The 24,908-nt window shown below is 46.3% G+C and overlaps 3 protein-coding genes across 7 annotated transcripts in view; all 3 read right to left on the bottom strand.

Annotated features, from left to right (window-relative positions):
- si:dkey-71h2.2 (low density lipoprotein receptor adapter protein 1) overlaps positions 1 to 7,606 on the bottom strand; it is a 136,677-nt gene extending 129,071 nt beyond the window's left edge. Inside the window, exon 1 of the mRNA XM_038962706.1 lies at positions 7,522 to 7,606. Within this exon, the coding sequence (XP_038818634.1) occupies positions 7,522 to 7,606 (85 nt within the window). The remainder of the gene's footprint in view (positions 1 to 7,521) is intronic.
- A 5,214-nt stretch (positions 7,607 to 12,820) lies between these two features.
- Positions 12,821 to 16,519, bottom strand: LOC120019416 (probable serine/threonine-protein kinase samkC). Its single transcript, XM_038962705.1, has 2 exons — positions 16,513 to 16,519; positions 12,821 to 13,890 (listed from the first exon to the last, which is right to left on the bottom strand). Exons 1-2 carry the CDS (start codon positions 16,517 to 16,519, stop codon positions 12,821 to 12,823), a joined length of 1,077 nt encoding a protein of 358 aa, XP_038818633.1.
- A 519-nt stretch (positions 16,520 to 17,038) lies between these two features.
- si:ch211-278j3.3 (E3 ubiquitin-protein ligase RNF19A) overlaps positions 17,039 to 24,908 on the bottom strand; it is a 63,673-nt gene continuing 55,803 nt past the window's right edge. For 4 of the 5 annotated variants that reach the window (XM_038962534.1, XM_038962538.1, XM_038962537.1 and 1 more), the window contains 3 exons: positions 19,723 to 19,854; positions 17,910 to 18,210; positions 17,039 to 17,665 (listed from right to left, as the gene is read on the bottom strand). In XM_038962534.1, the coding sequence (XP_038818462.1) occupies positions 17,380 to 17,665; positions 17,910 to 18,210; positions 19,723 to 19,854 (719 nt within the window). In that variant the 3' untranslated portion in view covers positions 17,039 to 17,379. The remainder of the gene's footprint in view (positions 17,666 to 17,909; positions 18,211 to 19,722; positions 19,855 to 24,908) is intronic. The other variant, XM_038962539.1, reaches the window with a different exon arrangement.

Here is a 24,908-nt window from a genome sequence, read left to right as displayed (position 1 = left end):
GGTGGTGGTGGTGATGGTGGTGGTGATGATGGTGGTGATGGTGATGATGGAGGTGATGATGATGGTGGTGATGGTGATGATGGAGGTGATGATGATGATGGTGGTGATGGTGATGATGGAGGTGATGATGATGATGATGATGGTGGTGGTGATGATGGTGGTGGTAATGATGGTGGTGGTGATGATGGTGGTGATGGTGGTGATGGTGATGATGGTGGTGATGATGATGGTGGTGATGATGGAGGTGATGATGATGGTGATGATGGTGGTGGTGATGATGATGATGGTGATGATGATGATGGTGGTGATGATGATGGTGGTGATGATGGTGGTGGTGATGATGATGATGGTGGTGATGGTGATGATGATGGAGGTGATGATGATGATGATGATGGTGGTGGTGATGATGGTGGTGGTAATGATGGTGGTGGTGATGATGGTGGTGGTGATGATGGTGGTGATGATGATGGTGGTGATGGTGATGATGGTGGTGATGGTGGAGGTGATGATGATGATGATGGTGATGGTGGTGGTGATGATGATGATGGTGGTGATGATGATGGTGGTGATGGTGATGATGGAGGTGATGATGATGATGATGATGATGATGGTGATGATGGTGGTGGTGATGGTGATGATGGAGGTGATGATGATGGTGGTGATGATGGTGGTGGCGATGATGAAGGTGGTGATGATGAAGGTGGTGGTGGTGATGATGAAGGCGATGGTGGAGGTGGTGATGATGAAGGCGATGGTGGTGATGATGGTGATGATGGTGGTGATGAAGGTGATTATGGTGGTGGTGATGATGTGGTGATGATGATGGTGGGGATGATGGTGGTGGCGATGATGGTGGTGGTGATGAAGGTCCAACGTCATAACAGTATGATGGTGGTGATGATGGTGGTGGTGATGGTGGTGGTGATGGTGGTGATGATGATGTGGTGATGGTGGTGGTGATGATGATGATGGTGGTGGTGATGATGATGAAGGTCCAACGTCATAACAGTATGATGGTGGTGATGATGGTGGTGGTGATGGTGATGATGGTGGTGATGAAGGTGATTATGGTGGTGGTGATGGTGGTGATGATGATGATGTGGTGATGGTGATGATGGTGGTGGTGGTGATGATGAAGGTCCAACGTCATAACAGTATGATGGTGGTGATAATGATGATGGTGATGATGATGATATTGATGATGGTGGTAATAATGATGACGGTGGTGATATTGATGATGGTGGTAATAATGATGACGGTGGTGATAATGATGATGGTGATGATGATGATATTGATGATGGTGGTAATAATGATGACGGTGGTGATAATGATGATGATATTGATGGTGATGATGATGATAATGATGATGATGATATTGATGGTGATGATGATGATAATGATGATGATGATATTGATGGTGATGATGATGATAATGATGATGATGATATTGATGGTGGTGATAATGATGATGGTGTTTGGATAATATCTTCTCGTATTACTTAATCACTAACTAATCTTCGTAATCCAGACCTAGTTTACAAACCAAACATGACAACTGTGCCTGTGCCAGTTTCTGAAGCCACCAATTACACCCTGTCACCACAAATACCCTGTTACCACAAATACCCTGTTACCACAAATACCCTGTTACCACAAACACCCTGTTAGCACAAACACCCTGTTAGCACAAACACCCTGTTAGCACAAACACCCTGTTAGCACAAACACCCTGTTAGCACAAACACCCTGTTAGCACAAACACCCTGTTAGCACAAATACCCTGTTAGCACAAACACCCTGTTAGCACAAACACCCTGTTACCACAAATACCCTGTTACCACAGATACCCTGTTAGCACAGATACCCTGTTAGCACAGATACCCTGTTACCACAAATACCCTGTTACCACAAATACCCTGTTAGCACAGATACCCTGTTAGCACAGATACCCTGTTAGCACAGATACCCTGTTAAAATGTGGCATGATTGATTTAGACATCTGGATGCTCTAACTGTCCTCAAGGCCCAATGCAAATCACCAGCCTGCAGGCCCCTAACTACCAGCCTGCAGGCCCCTAACTACCAGCCTGTAGGCCCCTAACTACCAGCCTGTAGGCCCCTAACTACCAGCCTGTAGGCCCCTAACTACCAGCCTGTAGGCCCCTAACTACCAGCCTGTAGGCCCCTAACTACCAGCCTATAGGCCCCTAACTACCAGCCTATAGGCCCCTAACTACCAGCCTGTAGTCCCCTAACTACCAGCCTGTAGTCCCCTAACTACCAGCCTGCAGGCCCCTAACTACCAGCCTGCAGGCCCCTAACTACCAGCCTGTAGGCCCCTAACTACCAGCCTGTAGGCCCCTAACTACCAGCCTGTAGGCCCCTAACTACCAGCCTGTAGGCCCCTAACTACCAGCCTGTAGGCCCCTAACTACCAGCCTGTAGGCCCCTAACTACCAGCCTATAGGCCCCTAACTACCAGCCTGTAGGCCCCTAACTACCAGCCTGTAGGCCCCTAACTACCAGCCTGTAGGCCCCTAACTACCAACCTGTAGGCCCCTGACTACCAGCCTGTAGGCCCCTGACTACCAGCCTGTAGGCCCCTGACTACCAACCTGTAGGCCCCTAACTACCAGCCTGTAGGCCCCTAACTACCAGCCTGTAGGCCCCTAACTACCAGCCTGTAGGCCCCTAACTACCAGCCTGTAGGCCCCTAACTACCAGCCTGTAGGCCCCTAACTACCAGCCTGTAGGCCCCTAACTACCAGCCTGTAGGCCCCTAACTACCAGCCTGTAGGCCCCTAACTACCAGCCTATAGGCCCCTAACTACCAACCTGTAGGCCCCTAACTACCAGCCTGTAGGCCCCTAACTACCAGCCTGTAGGCCCCTGACTACCAGCCTGTAGGCCCCTAACTACCAGCCTGTAGGCCCCTAACTACCAGGCTGTAGGCCCCTAACTACCAGGCTGTAGGCCCCTAACTACCAGGCTGTAGGCCCCTAACTACCAGGCTGTAGGCCCCTAACTACCAGCCTGTAGGCCCCTAACTACCAGCCTGCAGGCCCCTAACTACCAGCCTGCAGGCCCCTAACTACCAGCCTGCAGGCCCCTAACTACCAGCCTGTAGGCCCCTAACTACCAGCCTGCAGGCCCCTAACTACCAGCCTGCAGGCCCCTAACTACCAGCCTGTAGGCCCCTAACTACCAGCCTGTAGGCCCCTAACTACCAGCCTGTAGGCCCCTAACTACCAGATGACTAACTAGTCACTATGGCAGCTAGTGTCCTAATTTATGGACGTAATGCATCAACACAAACACACACACACACACACACACACACACACACACACACACACACACACACACACACACACACACACACACACACACACACACACTAGGGAATCATTAAAATATTAATCCAATAGGAGCATATCCAAACCCCTCAGGTTCCCATTTAAATGTAAGAATTCATTTATACTGCGTTGATTTCAAAGAGACTCTGGCTGTTCAGCACATCTCTGTTGGCGAACTGAATGGCACCCTATTCCCTACAGGGCACTACTTTTGAACCGGGACCCATCAATCTCTGGTCAAAAGTAGTGCACTATGTAGGGAATAGGGCTCTGGTCAAAAGTAGTGCACTATGTAGGGAATTAGGGTACCATTTGGGACGTCAACTCTGTCTCTAACTGTGAAATGAGTCAGTCTGCCAAGGATTTGCAATGTCTAGGTGCAATATTCAATCAAAATCTGAAACCGGGCTTCCAGGGTTAAAGTCAAAAATATTCTTCTCATAGCAGTAAATCATGTTTGATTGATGTTTATTAATCCAGAAACTGGTTTGATTAACTAGACTGGAACCGTACTCTATTTTAAGTCTACATCTCAAAATTCTACCTAATTCCCAAAGTCCCTGTTCAAAGGTAACGCACTATTTTTATTTCACCTTTATTTAACGAGGCAAGTTAAAGAACAAATTCTTATTTACAATGACAGCCTAGGAACAGTGGGTTAACTGTCTTGTTCAGGGGAACAGTGGGTTAACTGTCTTGTTCAGGGGCAGAACGACAGATTTTTCCCCTTGTCAGCTCAGGGGATTCCATCTAGCAACCTCTCGGTTACTAGTCCAACACTCTAACCACTAGACTACCCGCCGTCCCTACACTCTAACCACTAGACTACCCGCCGTCCCTACACTCTAACCACTAGACTACCCGCCGTCCCTACACTCTAACCACTAGGCTACCCGCCGTCCCTACACTCTAACCACTAGGCTACCCGCCGTCCCTACACTCTAACCACTAGGCTACCCGCCGTCCCTACACTCTAACCACTAGGCTACCCGCCGTCCCTACACTCTAACCACTAGGCTACCCGCCGTCCCTACACTCTAACCACTAGGCTACCCGCCGTCCCTACACTCTAACCACTAGGCTACCCGCCGTCCCTACACTCTAACCACTAGGCTACCCGCCGTCCCTACACTCTAACCACTAGGCTACCCGCCGTCCCTAAACTCTAACCACTAGGCTACCCGCCGTCCCTACACTCTAACCACTAGGCTACCCGCCGTCCCTACACTCTAACCACTAGGCTACCCGCCGTCCCTACACTCTAACCACTAGGCTACCCGCCGTCCCTACACTCTAACCACTAGGCTACCCGCCGTCCCTACACTCTAACCACTAGGCTACCCGCCGTCCCTACACTCTAACCACTAGGCTGCCCGCCGCCCCTCCACTCTAACCACTAGGCTGCCCGCCGCCCCTCCACTCTAACCACTAGGCTGCCCGCCGCACCTCCACTCTAACCACTAGGCTGCCCGCCGCACCTCCACTCTAACCACTAGGCTGCCCGCCGTCCCTCCACTCTAACCACTAGGCTACCCGCCGTCCCTCCACTCTAACCACTAGGCTACCCGCCGTCCCTCCACTCTAACCACTAGGCTACCCGCCGTCCCTCCACTCTAACCACTAGGCTACCCGCCGTCCCTCCACTCTAACCACTAGGCTACCCGCCGTCCCTCCACTCTAACCACTAGGCTACCCGCCGTCCCTCCACTCTAACCACTAGGCTACCCGCCGTCCCTCCACTCTAACCACTAGACTACCCGCCGTCCCTCCACTCTAACCACTAGGCTACCCGCCGTCCCTCCACTCTAACCACTAGGCTACCCGCCGTCCCTCCACTCTAACCACTAGACTACCCGCCGTCCCTCCACTCTAACCACTAGGCTACCCGCCGTCCCTACACTCTAACCACTAGGCTACCCGCCGTCCCTACACTCTAACCACTAGGCTACCCGCCGTCCCTACACTCTAACCACTAGGCTACCCGCCGTCCCTACACTCTAACCACTAGGCTACCCGCCGTCCCTACACTCTAACCACTAGGCTACCCGCCGTCCCTCCACTCTAACCACTAGGCTACCCGCCGTCCCTCCACTCTAACCACTAGGCTACCCGCCGTCCCTCCACTCTAACCACTAGGCTACCCGCCACCCTAATGACAATTACAACAATACTGAATAAACAATGAACACTTTTATTTTAATGTAGGGAATAGGGTTGACATGTGGGATACAGGCTAAGTACACAGCAACAGTCAAAAGGTTTACAACATTTTTTTAAATATGATATGCAACGCAGGACAAGCTAGTTAACCTAGTAATATCATCAACCATGTGTAGTTAACTAGTGGTTATGTGAAGATTGATTGTTTTTTATAAGATAAGTTTAATGCTAGCTAGCAACTTACCTTGGCTCCTTGCTGCCCTCGCGTAACAGGTGGTCAGCCTGCCACGCAGTCTCCTCGTGGAGTGCAATGTAATCGGCCGTAATCGGCATCCAAAAATGCTGATTACCGATTGTTATAAAAACTTGAAATTGGCCCTAATTAAATCAGTCAACCTCTAGTTGAGATATGTCTGTTACTTGATCTCTGTGAAGCATTTATTTGGGCTGCAATCTGAGGTGCATTTAACTCTAATGAATGTATCCTCTGCAACAGAGGTAACTCTGGGTCTTCCTTTCCTGTGGCGGTCCTCATGAGAGCCAGTTTCATCATAACGCTTGATGGTTTTTGCGACTGCACTTGAAGAAACTTTTAAAGTTCTTGAAATATTCCGGATTGACTGACCTTCATGTCTTAAAGTAATGATGGACTGTCATTTCTCTTTGCTTATTTGAGCTGTTCTTGCCATACTATGGACTTGGTCTTTTACCAAATAGGGCTGTCTTCTGTATACCACCCCTACCTTGTCACAACACAACTGATTGGCTCAAACGAATTAAAAAGGAAAGAAATTCCACAAATGAACTTTTAACAAGGCACACAATCTTCATGTTAATTGAAATGCATTCCAGGTGACTATCTCAGGAAGCTGGTTGAGAGAATGCCAAGAGTGTGCAAAGCTGTCATCAAGGCAATGGGTGGCTACTTTAAAGAATCTCAAATATAAAATATTTATATCAATAATAATGACACTTTTTTGGTTACTACATGATTCCATATGTGATATTTCATAGTTTTGATGTGTTAACTATTATTCTACAATGTAGAAAATAGTAAAAAATAAAGAAAAAACCTTGAATGAGTAGGTGTGTCCAAACTTTTGACTGGTTACTGTATGTTTTTGTCTTCCCCTGAGCTTTTGTGGAGGCTTGAGAAAGAAGTGTTCTCTCGCCCAGGGAGAGACTCTTCAACCAAACACTTCACACTTCGGAGTGACAGCGCACAGTAGCAAGCATTGCCATGAGCCAGAGACCAACTGTCAGTCACAGCCTCTCTTTCTCTTCCACTACAACCTGTGAGTTGACAGTTTTAACCCCACTGGGAATTGTAAAGAGGAAGAGAAATGCATTGTTCCACTATGGATTTAACTTGACAGTGAACACGTGTGAATTTCATATAACAAAGAATAGCTATCCGGCCTTATAGGATATGAAACCAACGAGTCTATGGTATCCTAAAAAAAATAGAAGTTTGTCTATTGATATTTATGAATTCAGACAGCAACAGTAATATAAAGTGTCCTTGTGGAGTAGAACAATAGCATATGTCTGAAGTTAGCAAGATACTTTCTATAGTTATACTGGCTGACCTGCTTTAATAAATGATTCCTCACACGAGTGTGCAGTGGACTTAGGTAACCAGATAATAAGAATAGATAATAATAATACAAATGCATATTGCCCGGTGGGGAGAAATAAAATACTATATTTTATTGATAGATAACGGGTGATTAAAAAAAAACGTTACACTATTTGCAATTCAGAAAGGTATATACTGAGACCTATTGTTTTCTATCACACACAAAATGTCACACCTCAGAATCTACTGTTCTTTAGTTTCTATTCCAACAAGAGTGGTGACAATAGAACAAGATAGACAGCCTATTGTCAGCGCTTTCCTTTGCTTGTGACAGCTAGTCTCGTTGCATTGTGCTATCGTCTAATGTGTCCGTTTCTTTGCATCGATATATGGCCTTTACCGGTGTGAATTTGACGATTGACTTACTTTCGTGCTTGGAGGTGCCCCATGTGTGCCGCGGAACTCCGGGACTCTTGATAATCGCTCTTCCAGCTGATTTCAGAGCATCCATGCTTAGATGTGTCTCAGTGGCAGGTGGATACCTTCCCTCTCCGCTTGCTTTGGCTCAGAAAGAGAAACGATAGTATCCAGTCTACGTACGCTACAACAGTCGACTACTAGTGATGCGCGGTGCAGCGAGCGAACAGGCAGACGATAGGACCAAGTTCAAACTCGTTCACTGAAACAAGGGTCTCGGTCTGATGAAATGCTGGGCAGCGCAGCCTCCTTTAACCCGTTGCTGTCTGGGTTGGGAGCGAAACGAACATGGGGCGGGCATGAAGTAAAGGTGTGTCTAGCCCTCCGCCACACCCATTTTTGGAGGAGTCTTGCATAGAGCCCCACAGATGTGTCATAATACCCATAAAACCTAGTGGTCAAACAGGGAAATAGTTCCAAACGTTTTTCCACCATACATTTTTCCCATGTAAATCTCTCTCGGACAAGGTGACTTTTATCAATATATTCACCTGTTTTTACCCCCCCCCACTCCAATTTTTTTAAATTAAATACTAATTAGCTGCTAATGTGGCTATAATAAAGAACTACAAATGCCATGATGATATGGGTGAGACTGCCAAATCAAGGCAAAGGTAAGAATCTCTGGGTTAACTATCTAATGTTAGCTAAATGTAGTAATGCATAAATTGGCTATATTTCTTTAAATGCACTATTCTGTGAACTGTCTTGTGCAAGTTTTAAATTGATACAATACCTGTTAGCAAAGGTGTCCGCTAGAGATGATGTGTAGGAGCTTGCTGGGATTTGTAGTTTTATATGATGTCTACTTTGATGCTAATTAGCATTTTTTGATTCTGAGATCAAAATCAAATGAAATAGAGCCAAATATATTGATAAAAGTCCCCTTGTCCCAGAGAGATTTACACGGTTATCAAAACGTCAAGTCAGGGTGAGCCTACACGAAACACAGCCCTTATTTAAAGTGTTTCTAAAATCCTTTATGGGAAAAATGAATGGTGGAAAAACTATTGGAACAGTTTCCCTGTTTGACCGCTAGGTTTTATGGGTATTATGACTCATACTGTGGTACTCTATTGAATGTGGTACATTTGCAGATGAATTCTATACATTTTGTATTCTCTCTCTAGTGCATTTAAAAAGTAGCCTTTTACAATTATGTGCATGTTGATGGTAATACATTTTAGATGGAATTAAATGACTAAATGAACAACTGCTAACTATTGTGGATGAATAAAAGCAAGGGGAACTGGCAGAACAACGCTGCTTGATGTGACGGGAGGAGCCGCTAGCAGGTAGGCTAGCAGGTAAGCTAGCAGGTAGGCTAGCAGGTAAGCTAGCAGGTAGGCTAGATCAGGACGTGGGAACGAAAGTAAAGCACCTTTATTTTTTACTGATATAGAGAGAAATAGTAATGGCTTCTTTTTGTAGGCACTAACTCGCCACGGTTCCTTGGACAAAAGCCTATTGGGAAATGAATGGACAGGACCAGTGACAGACTTACCATTAGGCAGAAGAGGCAATTGCATCAGGCCGCACTTCATATGAGCTGGGCATATATATATTTTTTTACTAGTAATTATTCTTTTTAAAAATATATAATTTCACCACTTGAGTCCCACCATTGTCAGCTCATCGCTCTCATTCTGTCTTGCTTCAGCAGGTTGGTCCAGCAGGTTGGTCCAGCTGCAGCTAAATCTGCTGGAAGCTTCAAAGGAAATGGGGAGGGAGGGGGGGGGGGTTTCCTGCCCACTGTGCCCTGGTTAATAAGGCCACATTGTTGACAAAAAAGGAACTCCAAAAAAGTGAATGAATCCATACAGCCAAATAATGATTCAAAATAGATCAATCATTTCTTTCCATACACATATTTCATATCAATATTCCACGTTTTTCCTCATAATTCATAATAATGGACTATTCCACCCTGACAGAGTTCCAGTGAATTGTTTCGCACCGTATGATTGCAAACGCGACTTTTGTAAAATTAAGCTATTAAGCAATGAGGTGTTTTCAGAGCGGGGCAACTGCAGCAATGAGGTGTTTTCAGAATGTAAATGGAATGTAATACTCCTTTTGTCCAGACAGCATCAGATACATGCGCTACATATAGTAAGACAGAGGGGCGCTGTTTCGCTCGCTCGGATGCTTTCTCCGGTGAGATAGTTTCATCCACTTGCAATTGAAGGAAAGTTGGCGGGTGCACAGTTAGGATGCTGGAATTATTTTTAGATGAACATGAAAAGGTAACCTACTTTTTGAAGTGATTTTTTTGACAAATCACACTGGCATCTGCCTGGGGTCTCCAAATCACTAAGTCTGCCCCCTGAGCAGGACACCCTGAGCAGAAGACCCTGAGGAGCAGAAGACCCTGAGCAGCAGAACACCCTGAGGAGCAGAAGACCCTGAGGAGCAGAAGACCCTGAGGAGCAGAAGACCCTGAGGAGCAGAAGACCCTGAGGAGCAGAAGACCCTGAGCAGCAGGACACCCTGAGCAGCAGAACACCCTGAGCAGGACACCCTGAGCAGCAGGCCACCCTGAGCAGCAGGACACCCTGAGCAGCAGGCCACCCTGAGCAGGACACCCTGAGCAGAACACCCTGAGCAGGACACAACATTTTGGAACTTTTGAATCTGTATCAAATTATATCTTATGAAAAGTAATGACATAAAACCTGTGGAAACAGCCCGTATAAAATACAAATAAATTGTTTTCTCGAGCCAATCAACATTTGTCCTTAGCTGCAGATAATGCAATTCCTCAATCTGTAGCCTACCACTGCTCTGAGGATCAATATCACCTATGTTCCAGCGCCCTCTGTTGAAAATGAGCAGTCATTACATCATGTCTACAGACTACATTCAATGACGGTCCGCAGGCAAACTTTCAAGGTGCAAAACCTGACTTCTCCTGTTCATGTCCCCACTTCACTATGTAGTAAAGGGATGTGTCCCAAATGGCACCCTATTCTCTATGTAGTGCACTACATTTGACCAGGGCCATAGGGAATAGGGAGCCATTTGACCAAGGCCAATAGGGAATAGGGTGCCATTTGACCAGGGCCCATAGGGAATAGGGTGCCATTTGACCAGGGCCCATAGGGATCTGGTCAAAAGTAGTGCACTATATTAGGGAATAGGGTGCCATATGCAAGGCTGAAGATCATTTTAAAAATTGGACACGAGATGACATTCAGTTCTGTCCTTCATGGTGAAACATTTGTTCAAGTTTTATTCCTCATCAGATTTACAATGCATACCATGTCTGTATCAATCCCCATGGCTCTGGATGCATACCATGTCTGTATCAATCCCCATGGCTCTGAATACATACCATGTCTGTATCAATCCCCATGGCTCTGAATACATACCATGTCTGTATCAATCCCCATGGCTCTGGATGCATACCATGTCTGTATCAATCCCCATGGCTCTGAATACATACCATGTCTGTATCAATCCCCATGGCTCTGGATGCATACCATGTCTGTATCAATCCCCATGGCTCTGGATGCATACCATGTCTGTATCAATCCCCATGGCTCTGAATGCATACCATGTCTGTATCAATCCCCATGGCTCTGAATACATACCATGTCTGTATCAATCCCCATGGCTCTGAATACATACCATGTCTGTATCAATCCCCATGGCTCTGGATGCATACCATGTCTGTATCAATCCCCATGGCTCTGAATACATACCATGTCTGTATCAATCCCCATGGCTCTGGATGCATACCATGTCTGTATCAATCCCCATGGCTCTGGATGCATACCATGTCTGTATCAATCCCCATGGCTCTGGATGCATACCATGTCTGTATCAATCCCCATGGCTCTGGATGCATACCATGTCTGTATCAATCCCCATGGCTCTGGATGCATACCATGTCTGTATCAATCCCCATGGCTCTGGATGCATACCATGTCTGTATCAATCCCCATGGCTCTGGATGCATACCATGTCTGTATCAATCCCCATGGCTCTGGATGCATACCATGTCTGTATCAATTCCCATGGCTCTGAATACATACCATGTCTGTATCAATCCCCATGGCTCTGAATACATACCATGTCTGTATCAATCCCCATGGCTCTGAATACATACCATGTCTGTATCAATCCCCATGGCTCTGAATACATACCATGTCTGTATCAATCCCCATGGCTCTGAATACATACCATGTCTGCATCAATCCCCATGGCTCTGAATGCATACCATGTCTGTATCAATTCCCATGGCTCTGAATACATACCATGTCTGCATCAATCCCCATGGCTCTGAATACATACCATGTCTGTATCAATCCCCATGGCTCTGGATGCATACCATGTCTGTATCAATTCCCATGGCTCTGAATACATACCATGTCTGTATCAATCCCCATGGCTCTGAATACATACCATGTCTGTATCAATCCCCATGGCTCTGAATACATACCATGTCTGTATCAATCCCCATGGCTCTGAATACATACCATGTCTGCATCAATCCCCATGGCTCTGAATACATACCATGTCTGCATCAATCCCCATGGCTCTGAATGCATACCATGTCTGTATCAATTCCCATGGCTCTGAATACATACCATGTCTGCATCAATCCCCATGGCTCTGAATACATACCATGTCTGTATCAATCCCCATGGCTCTGGATGCATACCATGTCTGTATCAAGTCCCATGGTTGTCTGTCTCTCCGAGGTCCTCTTCACAAGGGATTTCACACTCAGGAATCTTTCTGTTAATTTTTCAGTTCACATTTTCTCATCATCATAATCATCTAGAATGGATATAGCCTGAGTTAGCATGCTGCTTGTAGAACACTGCTGCTCTGGGATCGACTGAGAGGGTCTGGGTGCTGTGATCGACTGAGAGGTTCTGGGTGCTGTGATCGACTGAGGGGGTCTGGGTGCTGTGATCGACTGAGAGGTTCTGGGTGCTGTGATCGACTGAGGTGGTCTGGGTGCTGTGATCGACTGAGAGGTTCTGGGTGCTGTGATCGACTGAGGTGGTCTGGGTGCTGTGATCGACTGAGAGGTTCTGGGTGCTGTGATCGACTGAGGGGTCTGGGTGCTGTGATCGACTGAGGGGTCTGGGTGCTGTGATCGACTAAGGGGGTCTGGGTGCTGTGATCGACTGAGGGGCTCTGGGTGCTGTGATCGACTGAGAGGTTCTGGGTGCTGTGATCGACTGAGGGGTCTGGGTGCTGTGATCGACTGAGGGGGTCTGGGTGCTGTGATCGACTAAGGGGGTCTGGGTGGTGTGATCGACTGAGGGGCTCTGGGTGCTGTGATCGACTGAGAGGTTCTGGGTGCTGTGATCAACTGAGGGGTCTGGGTGCTGTGATCGACTGAGGGGGTCTGGGTGCTGTGATCGACTGAGAGGTTCTGGGTGCTGTGATCGACTGAGGGGTCTGGGTGCTGTGATCGACTGAGGGGGTCTGGGTGCTGTGATCGACTGAGGGGGTCTGGGTGCTGTGATCGACTGAGAGGTTCTGGGTGCTGTGATCGACTGAGGGGTCTGGGTGCTGTGATCGACTGAGGTGGTCTGGGTGCTGTGATCGACTGAGAGGTTCTGGGTGCTGTGATCGACTGAGAGGTTCTGGGTGCTGTGATCGACTGAGGGGTCAGGGTGCTGTGATCGACTGAGGGGTCAGGGTGCTGTGATCGACTGAGGTGGTCTGGGTGCTGTGATCGACTGAGGTGGTCTGGGTGCTGTGATCGACTGAGAGGTTCTGGGTGCTGTGATCGACTGAGAGGTTCTGGGTGCTGTGATCGACTGAGGGGTCTGGGTGCTGTGATCGACTGAGGTGGTCTGGGTGCTGTGATCGACTGAGAGGTTCTGGGTGCTGTGATCGACTGGGTGCTGTGATCGACTGAGGTGGTCTGGGTGCTGTGATTGACTAAGATGGTCTGGGTGCTGTGATCGACTGAGGTGGTCTGGGTGCTGTGATCGACTGAGAGGTTCTGGGTGCTGTGATCGACTGAGAGGTTCTGGGTGCTGTGATCGACTAAGATGGTCTGGGTGATGTGATCGACTGAGAGGGTCTGGGTGATGTGATCGACTGAGAGGTTCTGGGTGCTGTGATCGACTAAGATGGTCTGGGTGCTGTGATCGACTAAGATGGTCTGGGTGATGTGATCGACTGAGAGGGTCTGGGTGCTGTGATCGACTGAGGGGGTCTGGGTGCTGTGATCGACTGAGGGTCTGGGTGCTGTGATCGACTGAGAGGTTCTGGGTGCTGTGATCGACTGAGAGGTTCTGGGTGCTGTGATCGACTGAGGGGTCTGGGTGCTGTGATCGACTGAGGGGTCTGGGTGATGTGATCGACTGAGGGGTCTGGGTGATGTGATCGACTAAGATGGTCTGGTGGTGGTTCCTTTGTCTCCTGTTTGTCGACAGCATCACCACTGCAGTTCAATAGCGTGCGTGCGTGCGTGCGTGCGTGCGTGCGTGCGTGCGTGCGTGCGTGCGTGCGTGCGTGCGTGCGTGCGTGCGTGCGTGTTGTGGTGGCTAACTCCTGGACACCCAGTGAGTGAGGAGCAGAAACCATGCAGCTTTAAGAGAGATGTTCTAAGCCAGGGAAGGCCAAGATTTCTATTCCTCAGGAACTTGGTTGCCTGCTGTTCTATCTTCTGTCTGACACTTAATCACACACACACACGGAGTCCACACACCTGGTTTCCCAGGTCTAAATCAGATGCTGGTTTGACAGACAGAAACCAACAGACACACATGCCAGAATATCAGAGTGACCCAGCCCTGTTCTAAGCCCTAGCTAGAGGGCCGTGCTGCTACTATCAGAGTGACCCAGCCCTGTTCTAAGCCCTAGCTAGAGGGCCGTGCTGCTACTATCAGAGTGACCCAGCCCTGTTCTAAGCCCTAGCTAGAGGGCCGTGCTGCTACAATCAGAGTGACCCAGCCCTGTTCTAAGCCCTAGCTAGAGGGCCGTGCTGCTACTATCAGAGTGACCCAGCCCTGTTCTAAGCCCTAGCTAGAGGGCCGTGCTGCTACAATCAGAGTGACCCAGCCCTGTTCTAAGCCCTAGCTAGAGGGCCGTGCTGCTACTATCAGAGTGACCCAGCCCTGTTCTAAGCCCTAGCTAGAGGGCCGTGCTGCTACTATCAGAGTGACCCAGCCCTGTTCTAAGCCCTAGCTAGAGGGCCGTGCTGCTACAATCAGAGTGACCCAGCCCTGTTCTAAGCCCTAGCTAGAGGGCCGTGCTGCTACTATCAGAGTGACCCAGCCCTGTTCTAAGCCCTAGCTAGAGGGCCGTGCTGCTACTATCAGAGTGACCCAGCCCTGTTCTAAGCCCTAGCTAGAGGGCCGTGCTGCTACTATCAGAGTGACCCAGCCCTGTTCTAAGCCCTAGCTAGAGGGCCGTGCTGCTACTATCAGAGTGACCCAGCCCTGTTCTAAGCCCTAGCTAGAGGGCCGTGCTGCTACTATCAGAGTGACCCAGCCCTGTTCTAAGCCCTAGCTAGAGGGCCGTGCTGCTACTATCAGAGTGACCCAGCCCTGTTCTAAGCCCTAGCTAGAGGGCCGTGCTGCTACTATCAGAGTGACCCAGCCCAGTTCTAAGCCCTAGCTAGAGGGCCGTGCTGCTACTATCAGAGTGACCCAGCCCTGTTCTAAGCCCTAGCTAGAGGGCCGTGCTGCTACTATCAGAGTGACCCAGCCCTGTTCTAAGCCCTAGCTAGAGGGCCGTGCTGCTACTGCTGCTGTTGCTAGTGAAATACTGTATTATGGATCTCTGTTAAGATAGTACATTCCCAAATGGCACCCTATTCCCTAATATAGTGCACTACTTTTAACCAGATCCCTATGGGCCCTGGTTAAATAGCACCCTAGTCCTTATGGGCCCTGGTCAGAAGTAGTGAATTATGATCCCAGCGGGCAAAAAACATTTGAATCAAAGTTGTTTCCAAGTCATTTCAACCCAAAAATGCAACGTGATGACGTTGAATCAATGTGGAAAACTGATAGAAGAATCTGTACGTTTAAGATAATGACTAAAGTATTCCACCCTGAAACCATATAATTGTGTGAAATGTATTAGAATCATAATTAGAACCAGGACATTTTGTTCCTGTTTAGCTATGTAAGCAGGGTGCAAGTGTGAAACAAAGGATAAGAGGAGCTATCGACAGACTATCGAAGTTGTGCTACTGTGAAACCAATAACAGGACATTCTGTCCCCACCCGTGGAGGGGAGAAATTGTTAGGCTTGCAGAAAATTATGAAACATGTTGCAGAATATGATAAACAATGTATGTGTGTAGTGGAAAAGTAACTGTCTGAGCAAGGCGTAACTTAAGATTTGAACTTGTTTGTGTGTGTGTGTGTTTAAAAAGATTCGCAGAGCGCTCTCTGAATAAAGTATTGATCTCTTGCAGGCTGAGACTGTCTATTTCTTTGAACTGGAGATGTACAACCTTCAGGAATTAGACAGAGATATAAAATAGTTCGGTTAGAACATTGGGATAGAAATTCTCGTGACAAAAACAGACCTTTTTTTCCACCAAACTTTTAATCTAAACCCAAATGACAGTGACATTGTTGTTGTTGTTGTTGTTGTTGTTGTTGTTCATTTCACATTGAATTCATGTTAGTTTACAAACTCAACCAAATGTAAATCAAAACTAGACGTTGAACTGACGTCTGTGCCCAGTGGGGTAGGGAATAGGGTGCCATTTGGGAGGCAGCCAGAGTCCGTAGGATATGTCTGGCTCTAAACGTCACAGCGCCTGGTCCCTGAATATTGCTTAGATTCACAGCAGTGAAAGAATGCATGCCTTGACCAAAACATATAGCGCCCCCCCCACACACACACACACACACACACACCCCCCAACCTCCTCAATGGAAGGGAATATCAGCTTGATAACCAGTATGGTCAAAGTGGTCTACTATGAAATTCACTGAGATCACCAACCAGTCATAGTCGAGGGCGACTGCATTTCAACAAGGCCTGTAAAGTTGGACCAGCATGTTAAAACGTGTTGCATAAAGTCAGGTTTACACTGTATCTGACAATACTGAAATAACCCTTTGTGAGGAAACTCCCCCCCCCCCACTTCATTACACCCTTTTACACAGTAGCCTCTCAACGTTCTATCGCATGTCATCATCAACACGGGACGGGCAGGAAGCATTTCATACCTCATCAGTGTCGGGACAGGAAGAGAGAGTTGAAGCAGCATGTTACATATGGCTAACCCCTACAGAACAAAACATGCTTTTAGATCTCTTAAAAATGTATCTTAGATGGAAGGGGGGAAATTAGGCGTTGTATGTATCACCTGTGTAGGAGTGCTGATCTAGGATCAGGTCTTCTCTGTCTATAATAATCGTATTTATTGTGATCGAAAAGGCAAAACTGGGCCGAGATCAGCACTCCAACTCTGAGATGCTTGATACAAACGACTCTAGATCATTATAAGTACGCGGTTATAGGTAGAGAAGGGGCTTGGTAATAATTTTTATTTAAATAATCATTTAAATAGACCAGTGTTAGATTGGGAGGGGGGGGGGGCATTCTCTTCTGAAAGGACACAGTAAAGTGAGGCTAACACCCACAAAACTAGTCAATCAACATGCTTTCAGTCATTTCTGGTTTGTTTTGATGCATCTGTGTTGGCAAGCGGCCCTCTTTATTTTGTCTATTTTTCACAAACACACTTTTTCCATCTCTCCTTTTCTCTCTCTCCATGTCCCCGACTCTTAGACAGTGGAGCAGGAAGACAGCTGGTGGGAGGAGCCTGTAGTGGAAACGGGGTGTGACCTAAATAGTAGGCGGAGCTCAGACATTGTCCGTCTCAAAAACATGCAGGTGGTCCCTGCTTTCTCCCTCTCTTCCTCCTCTTTCCTTTTCTCCGCTCTCTTCTTCATGTTCAGAGGCACACAGATGTTCCTGGGAGTGGGCGTGGCCCAGGTGATCTTGCGAGTGGGCGCGGCCTACTGAGTGTGCTCGACCCAGGGACTCAGCTGATAGGCTGCGACTGGACAGGATGCTACTGAGGCTGGACTGACGTGCGCCTCGTGGATGGGCCTCGATCTCTACACGCACCTCAATGTTCGTTCCCTCCCTGCAACATGAGAACATGAACAGCATCAAGGATAGGCCTGTTACATAATATTTCAGCCATGTTTTATGATCTAGAGGCAGGTTGCATCAAAGGAATTAAATGACTTGTCTTTTGTAATTGCTCTTGAGGGGATAAATGAATGTGTATTGAACTGACTTGAATTGAACGAAGAGAAACTTTGCAAATAAATACTTTGGGCTCAATCAATCAATCAATCAAAAACTATACGACAAGAGGCACTGACCGCAAGGAGAATGTCTGTGTATTATCCAGCATCCCAGCACCCCCAACCCCTTCGCAGTCTGATTGGCTGTCCTGCTGCGTATAAACATGACGCATCTGATGCTTGTCCAATCCTGTGCATGCATCTGGTTCCGGGGGCGTGGCAGCACTGCTGGTGCTGGGGAGCACGCCAACTTCCTGTACGCTGACCCTAACATCTTGTAGGACTTCCTGGACGCTGGTGTCGCTGAGGGCGGGGTTGGTCTGGCCTCTTGGGCCCGGCCCCGGCCAGTGGTCGCTGACTACATGAGAGAATAGAAGATCTTCAAAAGAAGTTCAGAAACAACATCAGATTAAAACTAGGAAACAACCATACAATCATACAGTAGTGTCAACATCTATTGGACTAATCTATTAGTGATCTATTAGTGATCTATTGGACTGGTCTATTGGACTAATCTATTAGTGATCTATTGGACTAATCTATTAGTGATCTATTGGTGATCTATTGGACTGATCTATTAGTGATCTATTGGGCTGATCTATTGGGCTGATCTATCAGTGATCTATTGGACTGATCTATTATCGATCTATTGGACTGATATATTGGACTGATATATTAGTGATCTATTAGTGATCTATTGGAGTGATATATTAGTGATCTATTGGACTAATCTATTAGTGATCTATTAGTGATCTATTGGACTGATCTATCAGTGATCTATTGGACTGATCTATTGAACTGATCTATTGGTGATATATTAGTGATCTATTTGACTGATCAAGTGGATGGATCTATTGGACGGATCTACTGTGATCTATTGGATTGATCTATTGTGATCTATTGGTGATCTATTGGACGAATCTATTAGTGATAAATTGGAGGGATCAATTGTGATCTATTGGACTAATCTATTGGATTGATATATTAGTGATCTATTTGACTGATCCAATGTGATCTATTGGACTGGTCTATTGGACTGATCTATTGGACTGGTCTATTGGTGATCTATTGGACTGGTCTATTGGACTGGTCTATTGGACTGGTCTATTGGTGATCTATTGGACTGGTCTATTGGACTGGTCTATTGGACTGGTCTATTGGACTGGTCTATTGGACTGGTCTATTGGTGATCTATTGGACTGATCTATTGGACTGGTCTATTGGACTGGTCTATTGGACTGGTCTATTGGTGATCTATTGGACTGGTCTATTGGTGATCTATTGGACTGATCTATTGGACTGGTCTATTGGACTGATCTATTGGTGATCTATTGGTGATCTATTGGACTGGCCTATTGTGATCTATTGGATTGCTTTATTGTGATCTATTGAACTGATCTATTGGATGGATCTATCTGTGATCTATTAGTGATCAATTTGACGGGTCTATTGTGATCTATCAGATTGATCTATTGAACTGATCTATTGGACTGGTCTATTGTGATCTATTGGACTGATCTGTTGTGATCTATTGGACTGGTCTATTGTGGTCTATTGGACTGATCTATTGGTGATCTATTGGACTGGTCTATTGGACTGATCTGTTGTGATCTATTGGACTGGTCTATTGTGATCTATTGGACTGGTCTATTGGTGATCTATTGGACTGGTCTATCGGACTAATCTATTGGACTGGTATATTTGAGTTTACTTTGAACTACTCAGTGCTGAACAATTCAAGATGGGATAAGTTGAGTTACTTTAATAAAAGCATTAAGGAATCTTTTTACTTATAATATAATGTACATAGTTCTTAAAACAAAAATACAAAATATAGGTAAGCATTAGATACAATATTTAGCATCCAATATACTATACTAAAGCCCCTTACAGCTGGCTAGGTCTTCCAGTTGTATCTTATGTGTTTCTGGGGGCTCGTTCTGCGGCCGGCACCATCCATTCCGACAGAGCGACATGGGGACGACCCCATAGACATACGTCAACATCAACGGGACGCCCACCCCTACAAGAGGGACAGGAAGAGACAGGATGAGAGACTGCCTGAGGTACCTGTATTTCCTTGTCAATAAATGTTACCCTGAGGAAAATAACCGGCACATTTTAACATATGAATGTAGCTAGAAGAGTGATTCCTGGTGTGACAGACACCTTGGTTTCAACAGGACTTCCTGTCAAAATAGAGACAGGATGAGAGACTGCCTGAGGTACCTGTATTTCCTTGTCAATAAATGTTACCCTGAGGAAAATAACCGGCACATTTTAACATATGAATGTAGCTAGAAGAGTGATTCCTGGTGTGACAGACACCTTGGTTTCAACAGGACTTCCTGTCAAAATAAATAAACAATACATGAGAACAACTAAGAGTACGCAGAGATTTGTATTTATTTGTATTTATTTAACCTTTATTTAAATAGACAAGTCAGTTAAGAACAAATTCTTATTTTACAATGACGGCCTACCGGGGAACAGTGGGTTAAACTGCCTTGTTCAGGGGCAGAACGACACATTTTTTTACCTTGTCAGCTCTGGGATTCGATCTAGCAACCTTTTCTGTTACTGGCCCAACGCTCTAACCACTAGGCTACCTGACGCACCAATACATCTATCTTCACCCATCTCTCTCTCCCACGGATGACTGGGTTAAAGTAACAAAAATGGAAACAGGACTGACATTGCCAGCTAGCCTTTCTCTTCCTCCTCCCAGTACATCTAACCTAGTATGAACTTTAACCTGATGTACAAAAGGCTTCACTGTAGAGCGCTGCATCACAGGAACATGAGACCTGGTCAGAAATGTTGGGGACACAATAGTGGTCACATCACAAACAAAAAGGGCCATATTGTCAACGCTACACTGGACATTATAGGATACTGTGGCATCAATGACCCGCAGACAGGGTGACACCAGTACATAGGGATGGGAGAGACAGGGAGAGAGGGGGGGGAGACAAGGAGGAGAAAGACGAAAAGAGAGAGAAAGAGGGATGGGGGAGACAGAGAGGAGAGAGAGAGGAGAGAGAGAAAGACAAGGAGGAGAAAGAGGGAAAGATAGAGAGAAAGAGGGATGGAGAGACCAAGAGAAGGACAGAGAGAGAAAGAGAGACAAGGAGGAGAAAGAGGGAAAGAGAGAAATAGAAAGAGGGACGGGGGAGACAGAGAGAAAGAGAGGAAGAGAGACAAGAAGAAAGAGGGATAGAAAAAAGAGGGCGTCAGAGCTGAAGCCCACAAGAACAGACAAGTCCTTTCAGATGGAGAGAGAGAGAGGGATGGAGAGATGAATGGATGGAGAGGGGGATGTGTGGAGGAAGAGGGAGAGGCTAATGTGCTGAGTCCCAGCCTTCAGTTCAACAGTGTGGTGATGGTAGTGACACTTCAGAGGCGGCAGGGTCAGGCAGAGCACACATACACAAACCAGTGAGGCAGCAGTAAACTCCCATGCCCCAGGCTTCTGCCAGAGAAAGACCTGGGTTCAAATAGTATTTGCAATTCATTTGATTGAGCATGCCTGGAGTGCCAGATGGGTGGAGTTTGCACATTTGGGACTATTGCATGTCAAAGATTCATCAGACACAGGTTAAGGATTTGAAAGAAACCTAATACTATTTGAACCCAGGCTTCTGCCAGAGACAAACATGTTATGAAATTACAAGTCATCAAAGAGAATAAGGAGTAAAGTCTATTCCAGGTCTATTCCAGGGCTATTCCAGGTCTATTCCAAGGCTATTCCAGGTCTATTCCAGGTCTATTCCAAGGCTATTCCAGGTCTATTCCAGGGCTATTCCAGGTCTATTCCAAGGCTATTCCAAAGCTATTCTAAGGCAGTTCCAGGTCTATTCCAAGGCTATTCCAAAGCTATTCTAGGTCTATTCTAGGTCTATTCCAGGTCTATTCCAGGTCTATTCCAGGTCTATTCCAGGTCTATTCCAAAGCTATTCCAAAGCTATTCTAAGGCAATTCCAGGGCTATTCTGTGTGTGTGTGTTTCTTGTGTGTGTTTCAGCTCTTTTCTCAGATTGAGAGGAGAACCATATGAGGAGATAGCCAGTTGACCAATGGAGTGTGTGTGTGTGTGTGTGTGTGTGTGTGTGTGTGTGTGTGTGTGTGTGTGTGTGTGTGTGTGTGTGTGTGTGTGTCCTCGGGCCTCTCTCTGGTAGAGTTAAACTTATGACTTTGGACCAGGAACCATCTCAATTCAATTGAAGGGTCTTTATTGTCATGGAAACATATGTTAACTATACCAAAGCTAGTGAAGTAGATAATATACACAAGTGAAATAAACAATATCTCTCAGTAAGCTATATTCTATCTTCACCCATCTCTCTCTCTCTCCCTCTCTCTCTCTCTCTCACTCTCTCTCTCTCTCTCTCTCTCCTCTCTCTCTCTCTCTCTCTCTCTCTCTCTCTCTCTCTCTCTCTCTCTCTCTCTCTCTCTCTCTCTCTCTCTCTCTCTCTCTCTCTCTCTCTCTCTCTCTCTCTCCCTCTCTCTCTCTCTCTCTCTCTCTGTGTCTCTCTCTCTCTCTCTCTCTCTCTGACAGTAAGACAGTCTATCTTCACCCATCTCTCTCTCTCTCAGTAAGACATTCTATCTTCACCCATCTCTCTCTCTCACAGTAAGTCATATTCTATCTTCACCCATCTCTCTCTCTCACAGTAAGTCATATTCTATCTTCACCCATCTCTCTCTCTCTCAGTAAGACATATTCTATCTTCACCCATCTCTCTCTCTCTCAGTAAGACATATTCTATCTTCACCCATCTCTGACCCAGTAAGACATCAATGTCTGAGTCCCAAACAGCACACTATTCCCTATGTAGTGCACTACTTTGGACCAGGGCTCATATGGAATAGGGTGCCATTTGGGATTACTTCTATTACTATTGCTGTTCTATTGTCCAGGAAGTAGTTTTTCCAAAATACTGCATGTACCATTATAACAACACAGTGTGATGGAAAGTAACACTATTAAACAGATGATAGACTCTGACTTAAACAGCAAATATTATTATAAAAAAAAAAAAAATCTTACCCTTTATTTAACTAGGCAAATTCTTATTTTCAATGACGGCCTAGGAACAGTGGGTTAACTGGTTTTAACTGCCTTGTTCAGGGGAACAGTGGGTTAACTGGTTAACTGCCTTGTTCAGGGGAACAGTGGGTTAACTGGTTAACTGCCTTGTTCAGGGGAACAGTGGGTTAACTGGTTAACTGCCTTGTTCAGGGGCAGAATGACAGATTTTTACCTTGTCAGCTCGGGGATTCGATCTAGCAAACCTTCCGGTTCCTAGTCCAACGCTCTAACCACTAGGCTACCTGCCGCCCCTGAATATAGTACACGATGTGATGAAACGTTGAAACTAAGTTGCAAGCTACTTTCGTAGCAAAGCGTTGTAGAACGAGTGTCTTGTGAAACACAGTCCAGACACTGGCTCTTGATTTCTTACCATAACTGATTTGACTGAGAAAGCTGCAGCTATCACCAAGCTACGCTAGCTAGCTGCTGTCAGCTAGATAGGAGAGCTAGTTGCAGCTATCACCAAGCTATGCTAGCTAGCTGCTGTCAGCTAGATAGGACAGCTAGCTGCAGCTATCACCAAGCTACACTAGCTAGCTGCTGTCAGCTAGATAGGACAGCTAGCTGCAGCTATCACCAAGCTATGCTAGCTAGCTGCTGTCAGCTAGATATCTTGAAATCATTGGCCACTTTAATAAATTGATCACTAGTCACATTAATAATGCCACTTTAATAATGTTTACATATCTTGCATTACTCATCTCATGTGTATATACTGTATTTTATACCATCTATTGCATCTTGCATAGGCAAGCTTTGCCGCTCGGTCATTGCTCATCCATATATTTATATGTAGTTGTTGTGGAATTGTTAGATTACTTGTAAGGTATTGCTGCACTGTCGGAACTAGAAGCACAAGCATTTCACTACACTCGCATTAACATCTGCTAACCATGTGCATGTGACAAATAAAATTGGATTTGATTTGCTTTTGATTTGATAGGCTAGCCAGCTGCAGCTATCACCAAGCTATGCTAGCTAGCTGTTGTCAGCTAGATAGGACAGCTAGCTGCAGCTATCACCAAGCTATGCTAGCTAGCTGCTGTCAGCTAGATAGGACAGCTAGCTGCAGCTATCACCAAGCTATGCTAGCTAGCTGTTGTCAGCTTGGCTAAACACAAGGTCAGCACAAGGTTAAGCCAACATAGTACTGAATTAGCTGACAATCTTGAGACGGCAAGTCAGTCAGGAGGGGAGAAGTCCTCAACTTCCAAACGTTGTTCTCGCCAAACCACAGCTAGCTTAAATGACCTCGCTGTACTCACTACTGGGACCAAATCACAGCTAGCTTAAATGACCTCGCTGTACTCACTACTGGGACCAAACCACAGCTAGCTTAAATGACCTCGCTATACTCACTACTGGGACCAAATCACAGCTAGCTTAAATGACCTCGCTATACTCACTACTGGGACCAAATCACAGCTAGCTTAAATGACCTCGCTGTACTCACTACTGGGACTTTTTGTTGTGATTCCATGGCAAAGATACAACCAAGAAACACCCACTTCAAACCACAACCCCAAGACAAATGTCGTTTGCCTTCAGTCATGTCCGCTAACATTTCTTAATGAGTATTCATGAAAAACAAATCAGGAAGTGCAAGTTGCCCTGTAAATTACGGCCTAACTCTTAGAGTTTAGTGGACAAGATGGAGATGTGTTCTCGTTGTTTGTGTTCTCGTTGTGTGTGTTCTCGTTGTGTGTGTTCTCATTGTGTGTGTTCTCGTTGTGTGTGTTCTCGTTGTTTGTGTTCTCGTTGTTTGTGTTCTCGTTGTTTGTGTTCTCGTTGTGTGTGTTCTCGTTGTTTGTGTTCTCGTTGTGTGTGTTCTCGTTGTTTGTGTTCTCGTTGTGTGTGTTCTCGTTGTGTGTGTTCTCGTTGTGTGTGTTCTCGTTGTGTGTGTTCTCATTGTGTGTGTTCTCGTTGTTTGTGTTCTCGTTGTTTGTGTTCTCGTTGTTTGTGTTCTCGTTGTTTGTGTTCTCG

The sequence above is a fragment of the Salvelinus namaycush genome, chromosome 24 (assembly GCF_016432855.1).
Source record: "Salvelinus namaycush isolate Seneca chromosome 24, SaNama_1.0, whole genome shotgun sequence".
NCBI classification, from domain to species: domain Eukaryota; kingdom Metazoa; phylum Chordata; class Actinopteri; order Salmoniformes; family Salmonidae; genus Salvelinus; species Salvelinus namaycush.
This window is presented reverse-complemented; position numbering and strand designations above follow the sequence as displayed.